The sequence below is a fragment of the Thalassophryne amazonica genome, chromosome 21, assembly GCF_902500255.1.
Source record: "Thalassophryne amazonica chromosome 21, fThaAma1.1, whole genome shotgun sequence".
Lineage (NCBI taxonomy): Eukaryota > Metazoa > Chordata > Actinopteri > Batrachoidiformes > Batrachoididae > Thalassophryne > Thalassophryne amazonica.
Genome location: NC_047123.1, coordinates 14,965,364 through 14,978,397, shown reverse-complemented (window position 1 = coordinate 14,978,397; position 13,034 = coordinate 14,965,364). Strand labels below are relative to the sequence as shown.

The 13,034-nt window shown below is 39.0% G+C and overlaps 1 protein-coding gene across 6 annotated transcripts in view; it reads left to right on the top strand.

Moving 5' to 3' along the window:
* LOC117503122 (disks large-associated protein 2-like) overlaps nt 1–11,652 on the top strand; it is a 425,071-nt gene extending 413,419 nt beyond the window's left edge. For 3 of the 6 annotated variants that reach the window (XM_034162291.1, XM_034162297.1, XM_034162296.1), the window contains exons 12-13: nt 4,225–4,377; nt 11,255–11,652. In XM_034162291.1, coding sequence (XP_034018182.1) covers nt 4,225–4,377; nt 11,255–11,464 — 363 coding nt within the window. In that variant the 3' untranslated portion in view covers nt 11,465–11,652. The remainder of the gene's footprint in view (nt 1–4,224; nt 4,378–11,254) is intronic. The other 3 variants (XM_034162292.1, XM_034162293.1, XM_034162295.1) reach the window with 1 other exon arrangement.
* The last annotated feature ends 1,382 nt before the right edge of the window (nt 11,653–13,034 follow it).

Below are 13,034 nucleotides of genomic sequence, written 5' to 3'. Positions count from 1 at the left end.
AAATGAACATTCAATACATGAGCAACAGCTTTGGTTGACATTCCTGCTGTCAGCATGCCAACTGCATGCTCCCTCAAATCTTGCAACATCTGTGGCATTGTGCTGTGTGATAAAACTGCACCTTTCAGAGTGGCCTTTTATTGTGGGCAGTCTAAGGCACACCTGTGCACTAATCATGGTGTCTAATCAGCATCTTGATATGGCACACCTGTGAGGTGGGATGGATTATCTCAGCAAAGGAGAAGTGCTCACTATCACAGATTTAGACTGGTTTGTGAACAATATTTGAGGGAAATGGTGATATTGTGTATGTGGAAAAAGTTTTACATCTTTGAGTTCATCTCATACAAAATTGGAGCAAAAACCAAAAGTGTTGCGTTTATATTTTTGTTGAGTGTATATATATATATATATATATATATATATACATTGCATGAGCATGACATAGAAATTGTGCCAACAGCTTTATTAATTCTTGCACCCGAAGTATTAGAAAAGGTGACATTGGAAAAGGTGAGGTGCTGGCTGACAGGCAAGTTTCTCTCTCAGCAAAAAAAAAAAAGAAAAAAAAATCCATTGTGTGCTCAATAATGGTATTTCTGTGTTTGCTCTTATTCACTTAAACATCCAGTAACAATTCCTCTCACCCAGGGTGTTATTTTTCTATTGTCTGTACACCCTCAACGTTGTCCAGTACAGATGTTTATTATGTGTGCATGCACTACTCAAACACGGGAACAGATTGTATGTTGTGCAACACAGTAGCATTTCAAGTGCTCAATAAAACATGGCCTTGTTACATATTTATTTTTATGCACTACAGAGGGTTGCATCAGACACCTTGTCCAGTGCTGCACAATGGTGCATTGCACAGATAGAAGTGCACACCATGTACACTGTTGTTCTGCAGTTCTTCGAGAGCACACTTTTGTGTTATGTTGATACATTTATGAAACAGCAGCATCAGGATTTATCTTTGTGTATTGGATGACCAGTTTAATTTACAGTAATTTCATAGAACCTCCCTGTGGCATTTTATTTTGCTTCCTGGATTGTAAATGTCTATGATCACTATTTTAGTCATATCAAATAATGGGAATTTACTTTGAGAATAAGAATCAACTATAAAATCCACTTTTCATGAAAAAAGGCCCACACCCCTAAATGCTGGCCCCTGGCCTGTCAATGAATCAATAACATCTGTGAACTAATACAGAAGTGCTCTGTGAACAAAGTTCATGTGAGAAAGTCAGTGTTTTCTTTGTCAGGCAATTTGTTTGTAAGAAATGTATGTTCCATGTGGGCTCCAAATCCATGTGCCACTTATTGGATATGGGCTCGAGACCTCTCACATCCTGATTATTTCTAATTACTTGTAAAATACAGCAATTCTGACATTAAAAAAATATTCAGGACCATTTAAGCTAAACAGTCCTTCCCAAACTCTGCCCACTGTCCTCCCTGCCATGTGTCTCCAAGTGAACACACGTGGTTGAAGTAATCGAGTGGGTGAGTCTGGAGCCCACTGAAGTAAGTGATGCCAAGAAAATAGCTTGATTGTGATCACTTGTGGAACCAGTGTTGGTGCTGTACTGCCACACAGTGGAGGAAATGGTGTGGCGGACTTTGGTAAAGAGTGATCTGCAACATGTTCTGAAAACAATTATTCATTTTAGTCTGTCTATGCTGAATTTTACAGTTGTACAAGGCAATTGTATTTTTCAACTATTAGCAACCATACAGCTTTGGATGTATCAGTAAATTAGTAATACTAAGATTTAGGGAGCTGATATCTGCCAACCCTTTTCTGATCTGATCAAATTTGGCAGCGTGGTCGTGTATAGGCCAGGTCCATTTCATCAGGATCCCACAATAACAGCACAATGTATAGACTGTATAATGTGGAGACTTGATTCCAGGTTTGTGCTTAAAGGCCGGTCACTGTAATGATGTGAGGGTGCCAGGCACCCAAAGCGGCTGGACCCGTAATGCAGACTGCCAGGCTAGGCTTTGGTGTAAAAGAAATCATAGTCTTTAATCCAGGCTCAGGTACGGTACACAGGGGATCAATCAGCGGAGCAGAAGTACAAACAGGGCTAGGCAAAAACGCAGTCATGCAGGGTCAGAGGCACGAGCAAACACTGTTTTCAGGGATGAGGCAAAAGACGCAGTCAAAAAACAGAGCAGGTTTCGGTAACAGGGCAAGGCAAAAACAGGACAGGATACAAGAGCTGGAATGTGTACAAAGACGAAAAACTGGCTGAGGTATGGTGGCTGGGAGGAGGTTAAATAGACTGGAGTTAACAAGGGGCACGTGAGAAGAACAATCTAGAAAGGGAGCATGGCTGGAGGACAAAGATTATACATGGTGCAAGATAGTGAGGGAGGACTATACAAGGTGGAATGATGAAAAAGACAGACACGTGAACAGGTGCCAAGAGCGTGAGTGAGTAGAAACACAAAGCAGAAAGAATCAGAGTGAGAGATGAAGACACAATGGCAGGTGCAGGGGCATGGAGTGAACACAAACAAATGGAATGAGGACTAAAAAGAACACATAAATTAAAACCAGAGGGCGGAATACAATACTAATTTGACCAGGACCTGAACAAAGCAAGAACATGAGAACTGAAAAGCGAACCATCAGACCAGTAGACAATTGTGCTGCAGTGCAGCATGGAAGTTCGCCATTTTGGAGTTTTAAATGTTGTTATTGTGGTTCATGTTAGTTTAACAGTGTTATTAGTGTTATTGATTTATTTTGTGTTTGTAGTTCAATTGGTTTAGTCAATTTAGTTCAGTGTCATGTTGCTGTTACCATGAGTGAAATGTGTCCACATTTCTGTTTTACGTTTGATGTTTTCCGCCACTGTCTGTGTCTAAAAATAGAAGCACCTGCTTGCGTCAGAATGCGGAAAAGATAAGAACCTCTCCGTGTGTGTGTGTGTGTGTGTGTGTGTGTGTGTGTGTGTGTGTGTGTGTGTGTGTGTGTGTGTGTGTGTGTGTGTGTGTGTGTGTGTGTGTGTGTGCGCGCACGCGCTCTCGTGTGTATGGCTTTGATAACGGACAAACAGGACAGCTGACATTTCCCGTTTGATATGCTTATGTATTTTGGGTCACTGATAGGACTAATATTTTTGGAGAAACTACGGATGATATCTAACCTTGCTAATTACTTTCTGGACTAACACGCCATTGTGGCAGGGGGTGGTAAAGGTGTGAGTGAGTGAGTTACTAAGTTCAATGTAAGTACATTATATAATTGTAGATATGTTAAAAATACATGGATGATACAAGAAAATGAAAACAGTTATTAGGTCCGCCAAGGATGTAATAAAATCATTGGCATTTATTAGTTCACTTACCTGTCTGTCTGTCTGTTAGCCGACTTCACGGATTCTTACCATATTTGCACCACAGATAGATATTAGGGTATAGAAGACTCCACTGCATTTTGGAGGTGAACCGGATCCAGATTGGTGGACATCAGGAATCTCTGATTGCTCTTGTTTCCATGGTGGTTCATTTACATTACAATACTTTAAGACAGTAAATTAACATAACAAATTACATAATTAACAGGAAATAAAGGGCTGAGTTCTTCCTCCAAAAACTGAAGTGTAAGGTTCCAAAAACATTCTGGACTTGCATTCCAACTCATTGTAGAAACTTTGCACAATTTATTCTCACCCTTGAAAAATGTCAGCTACCTATTTTATAAACACTACCCAATCTAGAGCCCGTGGATCCCCACGAGCAACACGCTAGTAATTATTATCCACACATTATGAAAACCATGCTCCAGGCCCCAAAAATATGATTTTAAAAAAACGAAACCCAAACCAACGTTAGCCCCTTAGCTTAACTTATTGGGTAACTCTGAGATGGGGGAATGTTCAGGTATTAATTTGTCCCACCCTGGACTCGCCCATGTTCCACCTCCTTTATCCAGTTATGGTTTGTCCGTGATGTAGGCTGAGTAAACAGTGCCAACATGTTGACGACCACAACAGCAGTTTTTTTGGTTAAAAATGGCTCTTCTGGTGCCTACAGGAAACCTATGGGTGACAGGGTTAATCCATTATATATAATCTATGGTTTTGAAGTAATTTATTTAGGTTGTAATTTTGAAACAATTTTCTTGCATCTTACAAGCATAATCATGAATTTAAAAAATAAAAGTTCCATTTTATTTTAATTTTTGCTCTGCTATTGTCCCTTCAGGACCCCAGTGCCATGCCCAGACCCACTTCACAGGACCTGGCTGGATTCTGGGACCTTTTGCAGCTTTCCATTGATGACGTCACTGCCAAGTTTGATGAGCTGCAGCAAATCAAAAGTAACCATTGGCAGCTGTTGGAGAGCCCAGAGAAGAAGGTAAAACAGAGACAGCAAAAAACTATTGAAGCTGACCCATGCGTGGCCTGATAATTAGTCTGTAACTAACTGTTATTATGTATGTTATAACATGTGGAGGTAGGTAGGGGTGGTTAACCAGGTCACAGACAGGCTCATAACTCTTTATGCATAATAGGAGGGAATGACATCTGCACGTGTCAATTCACCAGAAATCCTCTCTCTTCAGTGGTGGAAGCTGTTAACAGGAGCCATTCTGATTGCTTGACTTTATGTTATGCCCACAACATGTCCATTGATAATTAGGCATCTTAATCCATAAGACTTTGGGGCACGCTTGTGGCCAGTTGATCCTTGGTTCAATATCTTGATCAGAAAATTCACAAATGTGCCCTTGGGCAAGGTCCTTTATTCCCATGTTGCTCCCAGTATGCAGTTGGGTGACTTGCAAGGGAGCATCAGTGTATGCAAGGCATCAGAATAAACAAAAAAGATGATAGATGAAAACGTTTAACTTTTAAGGAGGAAAAATTTGACTATCCATGAATTAAATTTAACATTCAATGAAATCATGCACACACACCAGCAAAAGGAATGCAAATCTGTTTTCTGTGGATGAAGGAGCTGTTGTTGTAAAGAGAACATTTATATGATAATGTGTTTATAGCGAGAAACAAGATCCTTTATAGCACTTGGATAATTATCTACCCGATTGCTGCCATATTTTTTTGGAAATTAATATTTACCACCAACAGTTAATGGGCACATTGTAAGCGATACACCAACAGTGACACAGATGCACTGAACTCAGCTTCATGTTTTACAGTTTTTCTGTTGTGGTGCCCAAATTTATGCAACTCCCTAATTTTGTTTAAAGAATTATTGCACACTTTCTGCACACTTATATTTCAAGGTCGTGTAACAGAAGAAGCCATAAAATGCATATTTTGCATGTTAGGTCTACACATAAACACATCAAGTTTACATGTAAACACTTTTAAATAAATTCATCCAAAAGATATAGCGCATCCAGAAAGTATTCACAGCACTTCACTTTTTCCACATTTTTTGTTACAGCCTTATTTTTAAAAATAATTTTTCCCCTCAAAATTCTACACACAATACCCCATAATGACAATGTCAAAGAAAGTTTTTCTTTTAGGTTTTTGCACATTTATTAAAAATACAAACATAACGCAATGCTAAAATGGCTTCGGCCATATGAGCATAAAAATAGGAAACAAAATGTGACCTTTTGACGTCTTAAAATTGGTTAGCCATAAACAACAAGGTAAGTTTTAAAATGCAGTTAGTCATATATATATATATATATATGTGTGTGTGTGTGTGTGTGTGTGTGTATACGTGTGTGTGTGTGTGTGTGTGTGTGTGTGTGTGTAGTTTGCACTGGGATACCAATTAAACAAGTGTAAATTATAAAGAAGACAATAACATCTTAATTTATGTAAATAGCAACTGTATACTTATAGATACGAGGTCTGTCCATAAAGTATCGTACCTTTTTATTTTTTTCAAAAACTATATGGATTTCATTCATATGTTTTTACGTCAGACATGCTTGAACCCTCGTGCGCATGCGTGAGTTTTTCCACGCCTGTCGGTGACGTCATTCGCCTGTGAGCACGCCTTGTGGAAGGAGTGGTCCCGCCCCCTCGTCGGATTTTCATTGTCTGAAAATGGCGGAATGAAAAGGACTTTTTTTCCATCAGAATTTTTTCAGAAGCTGTTAGAGACTGGCACCTGGAAACCATTCGTGTTAGAGGACAAGTTGGGACATGTCTATCTCGGCTTTCAGTGCTTACCAGTCGAGTGAGTATAAAAGAACTTGTGGAGAGCTGGACATGTCCCAACTTGTCCTCTAACACGCCGAAACGGAGGTGTTCCTTTGTCTCGCTTCATCAGCGAATCAGTCGTGACGCGCGAAGCCTCCGCGCGGCTTTCCATGACAAAATCTCTTGTTAAAAGTGAAATCTGCCGGAAAATGGCTGATGTCCAGGTCTTGTGATAACCAGAGAAAGAGCACACGACGGTCTCGTATCCACAGAGCCATCAGCTTAGAAATGATCCAGTGATTTGTGCCGCATCGTCGCAGCTCGCAGCGCGGCGCACCGACCGTCCTTTAAAGGGGTCCTTAAACCTGTAATTAAAGTCTTTATTCTCTGTGAAGCCCGTAAAATTTTCACTGAAAGCCAGATAAATTTTGCGAATGGTTTCCAGGTGCCAGTCTCTAACAGCTTCTGAAAAGATTCTGATGGAAAAAAAGTCCTTTTCATTCCGCCATTTCCAGACAATGAAAATCCGACGAGGGGGCGGGACCACTCCTTCCCAAGGCGTGCTCACAGGCGAATGACGTCACCGACAGGCGTGGAAAAACTCACGCATGCGCACGAGGGTTCAAGCATGTCTGACGTAAAAACATATGAATGAAATCCATATAGTTTTTGAAAAAAATAAAAAGGTACGATACTTTATGGACAGACCTCGTATGTACAAATAACAACAAATTTAGCACTGAAATTAGGACTACAAATACAATTGACGAGAAGATAGGCTAAACATTTGTACTAAAATTCACTTTAATAACAAATAAGAGTTGAGTTCCACTTCCCTTAGCTGACTGAATAAAAATCCTAACCGTAAATATTTTAATTGTTAAAAATATCATCATTATTCTTTTGTAGTGGCAGTGTTGTGGTTGTTGTTGTTATGAGTAGTAGTGTATGCAGAAAATGTATTCAAAAGTGGATCTTTACTCTCAGGGTGTTGGGGAGAGGATGGGTGGGGGTGTTCCCTCCTTTTTCGTATCTGGCTATGGCCCTTGCCTGCCCTGCAAAGTCTGTTCAGAAGTACTGGAGAACTCATGTATTTAAGTGGGAATCTTACCTACCTACCTGATTGACAAGCAAGAAGGTTTTGTCTGTACTTTCATCTTGTCCTGTTCTTGGATAGAGACTTTGTACTTATTTGAAAAAAAGCAAAGCATTAAGTTTTATTTTTAAAACTGTTTGTGGATGTGCTGCTGGACTGTGTTTTTGGTTGCGATGTTAGCTTTGAGTCAGAGTCAGAGGATATGCACAGATTTTGTGCATATTTGAAAGCAGTGGTGAGCACAGATAACCAAAAAATTAACTTCGATAACAGATAATCAGATAACTTAAAAGTTATCTTTGATAAAGATAAACCGATAAACCACCAAAAAACATATCGGAAGTTACAGATAACCAATAACCGATAAATTCCAGTATTGTCTCTGGTACACTTGCAACTACTAACTAGCTGATTTTGAGTTTTGACACCACAATCGCTTTTGGAAGCATTAAAAGGGACAACGGACCCAAACAATGAGTCAGCACTTCTGTTTTTGAGCATCCTGCCCCCTGTTGGAAGCTCTTGTTTACTACATGGCTTCCAGCACAGACACAAGCTGAGGAGCACTATGAAGCTCACCTGATGAGCTCACTTGTGATTGAGCTCATGATGCTGTGAGGCGGAGGTGGTCTTGGAAAATAAAGCAATGTTGAGTTATGGTTTGGTGTATAAATAAAATGAATACTGATAGAATAACTGTCAATTCTGTCATTTGTACAAAGTTAAAATATAACATATATCTTTTAATGTTGAATAATGCACTAATTCTGAAGTTTTGTAACAAACACAGACAGATCACAAAGGATTCTGCCTCGGCTAACACTGATTGGTTTGACTCATACATTATGTAAACCAACACATTAATGTGAGGTGTGTCGTGTGTTGGTGTTTACAGATAAATGTGCTTTTGTAAAACATTCCATTTTTTATTTGTAAAAAAAAAAAGGCATTTTCAAAAAAAAAAAAAAAAAAAAGCCAAGTTATAATTAGATAACCGTCTGATATAACCTGTGTCAAAAATAAATAATAGAACACGGTCATGATCTACTGGTACCAGACATTCAGTAGCTGGGTTTACACTGTGCAAGTTTTGGCCCTTTTTCAGATGATTTTTCACTCGTGCGAGAATTTTTTGGATCGCACCGAGTTTCAGGTTAATCGCGCATCCTGCATCATGTAGTGTACATGGAGTAACAAGCTGCGTTTAACATCTCACAACCACCTCCTGATCGCCGATCGTATGGTCAGATGAAAATCAAACCTGTTTGATTTTATTCTGGTCAGCCAGTGTGAGGGTATCCTGCTGCTGAAGAGCTACAAGCATCCAACCGCTTGCACTGTGCCTGTGCAAACACCGCAGATCTGTCTTGTAATGTTTTTTTGCTGTTTTGTTTTGTTTTTAAACTTTGATGTCTCCCATCAAGAGTTTTTGTAAATTAAGTTTGAAAAAAAGCTTACGTTTTGCTTATGGAAACATGAGTCTGACGTGTGGTTTTTGAAAGTACAATGTGTGTGAGAACATAAATCGTGCGCGCTGAACTTTTACACCGTGCGGTTCTGTGGTACAGTTTGAACTGAAACAGAGTACAGTGATTAAAAATATCATACATTGTCTGCCCAGCTTCAGGATATACTGCCATGAACACTACTGGCCAGTAGATGGCAGTAGAGACCGTGAAAACTTGCCAAAACAAAATTCCAGATAATCCGTGTCTGCTACATTTAACATGCATGGAATTTAACAAACGCAAACACAATAACAACGTCTATAAACCCAGAGAATATATTCACAAGAATTTTAGGCACTAGAGTTTAATGCTGTTGTCAGTGGAGCCTGAACAGAGTGTGCAACAGAGTGTGCATGAGAATGCATTTGTCCTGTCGTGAATGTACTGAGATTACCCTATCCTACCCATAATGCACTGCTGGACACAGCATGTGCTCACTAAAACCTTAGAAATTAGCGCATTACTTTAAAACTAAAACATATATCTGATATTTTCACTTTATAAAACTTCAGCGGTGACAGTAATTTTAAATAAGTTGTCCGAAATTAGTTTGGTTAAAATTTGAATCATAAGTTAAAAATGTATGCCTCTGGATGACTTGGGTGATATTGCCAGCGTATCAGTATGGTGAATTTTTTTTTTTTTTTTTTTTTGTGACCAGTTCTCCTTTGCCTGCAGAGGATAGAGCAGCTTATCCTAGAAGCAGCTCTCTTCTGTTTGCAGATGGTAGAACTACACATTTGCTGTGAAACTTTTAACAGGTAGGTGCTCAACTGATTTTAAATTTTAAAAATGTTTGTCGCTGTTTACTATGTTAATGGTCTAAAAATTATTGGACGAAAGCTTATCGGAAGATAATTAGTCCGATAATGGTTTTTAAAGTTATCTAAAAAGATAATCCGATAATGAAGACATTATCTTCGATAATTATCTGTTATCGGATTATCGGAACTGTGCCCACCACTGTTTGAAAGTAAACGCATAATTAGGTTTCTGAATGTTACTGGGGTGTGCTGCTTTTATTCTTTGCATTGCTACCACACCACGAGACACAGCAAGATGATGCAAAATTTTAAGACTCATCGCTATTTTTATGTATATACTAGCAGGTATACTGTATCTGTATCATCATTTTTTTACTGGCAAATACAAGTATGCCCCGCCCAAAAAAGAAAAAAAAAATCCATATGGCTCAGGCTCTGTTTACATATTTGCACACAGTATCGTTTCGTGGGACTTAATCTACAAGTTAACTCAATGAATGTTTATCTACTAATAAAAAGTGAGATAAAAGTGTGTGTTATATTGCATTTTTGATTTTGGAACAAATGAGTTCACTGACAACATGACTCAAAATCTTAAGGGTGTATACCTATTTGACTTCTCACAAAATTACAAAAATTACTTCATGTTGAAATGCAGCTATTATAAAGGATCTTTATTTCTGTGCTATATGCCACAAAATTACAGCTAATTTTATTGCTGGTATTTATTATGGAAGTATTCCATGTTATGAAGATGTAAGCGCATATACAACATTTGAAGTTCCTGCTGCAATCAATGGAAACTGGAAATTCAGAATTTCAACTTACAACTGGTTACTAAAGTGATGAAAAGCATTTGTCTCCCCACTGACTTATTTTGGCAAACCAAGTAAAAACAGTTAGTAATGTTAGTCTTGTCTTGTCAGATGTTCAACAAAACTTCGATGTGAAATAGTTCTTCCCATCAGGATCTATGGTGTCCATCCTTGTCTGTTGTTTTTGCCCTTTCAGTCACAATTAAAGGTCTCGATGTTGACTTTGGTTCCCTGAAGCTAACACTAGCAGCAACACGGCATGCAGGTTAACGGAGTTTTCCTGTGTATTAGTGTCGTGACGCATTTTTTAACCACATATTTCAAAATTTTACTTATACTCATATTGGTGAGATGAGATTAGTTGTGTTTACATGGACAGTAATATTCTGATATTAATTGGATTAAGATCATATTGTGAATAAGACTCTGCCACATAAACATAATTTTCTGATGTCTTGAACCAGAATAAGGTCATAATCATAGTAAACAATAATCAGATTGACGTGTGGAGGTTTGTCTTCTTCTTCTTATTAGTGAGACATGAAAACACCTTAATCAGACTATGATGTCCTGTTGGTGTTTTACCAGCATTCTGCAACACATAAGACATAAGTGAGTCATTAATCAAACTCTGTAACATGTAAACAGGAACATGGAGTATTTTTTGAAGAACTCATGTAAACAACATAATCTAAATGTAGTCTTATTCAGAATAAGATCAATAATCAAATTATTGTATATGAACATAGTCACTGTGAATCCTTTTTTGAATACTATGTAACAAATTTATCATGGTGCCAAGGAAAGGATGGTTTAAAGTGATCCTTTCACTTTAAATAGATTTTAAAAGATTTCATGTACATAATGTGAGACATCTGACAACATCTGAAACTAACTGTGCATTTGTTTAATTTATGTAAAGGAACAGAAGTGGCCACAACCTCTATCAAAGAGGCCAGCCAAAGGTCGCGTGACCCGGGAACGATCTCTGGACCTCCAGGACCGCCAGCGACAGGAAGCTCGAAGACGCCTCATGGCAGCCAAACGGGCAGCTTCTTTCAGACAGAACTCAGCTACCGAGCACGCTGACAGTATTGAGATCTACATCCCTGAAGCCCAGACACGACTTTGAGGTCCACGGATTCACCCTTAGCTCTTCATCAGCCCCTCCATCATTCAATGCCTCACCCAAGTCGTCTTCTGTTATCAGCATGTTTGTCTCTGTCATTGTCATCTGGTGCCATTCTCTTGGTTGCCCGTACTGAAGCTGCACTAGGCAAAAATATTTGGTATCAGAAATGACTTTGTGGCGCTGCCATGAAGAGAAGAGCATCCCCAAATTTTGTAGGCAAGAAGCTCCACATTCACATTATTTTCACAAGGCTTCAGGCTGGTTTAGACACTAGAAATTCTAATTTATTTGATTAAACTCCAACCATAGCTTATTATTTTCATACTTAATTTAAAGTGATGACGAAACAGCTGAATGTAGTTCATCATATGTTTTGTGGGTTTTAAAGGGTGTCACATTCTGCAAAATCTATTTTTATCTACATTTTAAAGTTAAATATGAAAAGGCATTTTATGAGACACATCCTCAAAGTGTCATTTTATGACTGTGTACCCAGACCTAGTAAAAATATAGGCCTGAAACGGCTCATTTTAGACTTTTGTGACATATGTGACAAATGTCCATATTTGAGCTTTTGCACACTGTCTGAGCCATGCCCATTTGTTCTCTGTAAGACATTTGACTCTCTCTTGGACAGAAAGACAGCAATCAGCAGCTCCTTTCCGTTTAAAGTTACAGGTAAAGAGGCTTGTCAGTTCGTAAGTAGGTGACACACTGGGCACTGTGTAGGCACTGATCCTGTGTCTCAACCTTTGGCTGTCACATTTCTTATGTTCAGCAGTTCTTGTGTTACATTATGCACACTGGTGGCTGGTGAAATGAATGAGGAACAGCTTCCTGATGTGTAGCTATAGATGCATATATACTGAACAAACCCTGTGGGATGTCACTTATACGTTTTCTGTGGGGACCCGGCAGAGATATTATGAAGCGCAAAAATTGCTGCTCAGCCTGCATCACAACCAAGCGGTAAATTTCAATGGCCTCAGATGAAACCCTACTGGAAGAAGAAAAAGTTACACTTTCTTGACTGGCAGCGTGAGCCTGCCTCCAAAACATAGTTCCCATAGAAGTCCATGTTAAAATGTTCAACTTTAAAGCAGAAAAAAACATGTTAAAAGTTGATGTATAATTGGGGCATGTTTGCTTTGACTGACAACTACTGAGCTGAGCTCCGACTCTCACTGTTCCATCTGTCCACTTGATGAGGCAGCTAGCTGTTGCGGAGGCTGTCTTTTTTGTTTGGAGTATTTTATTACAAGCATCTGGAATAATATGGCTTGTTGTGTGGTGAAATGTCCCAGTGCATCATCCAAGATGTCCCTGTTGCAATATTCTCACTGAGTGAAATTCACGTCTGATTTAATGTTGTATGCTGACAGCGTTAGCACATTTAGCAGCTGTCAGTAGCCTGATCAGTTGAGCACTGTTGATGTGTGATTACTGAGAAAAAAAGGGGCTCAAAACATTTAATGCCCACACCAAAGCAAATTGTGAAGACGACCCCAGCACCGTCCCCAAAAATATGATTTAATAAACAACGAAACTGAGGTTGTTTATTTGGACTATT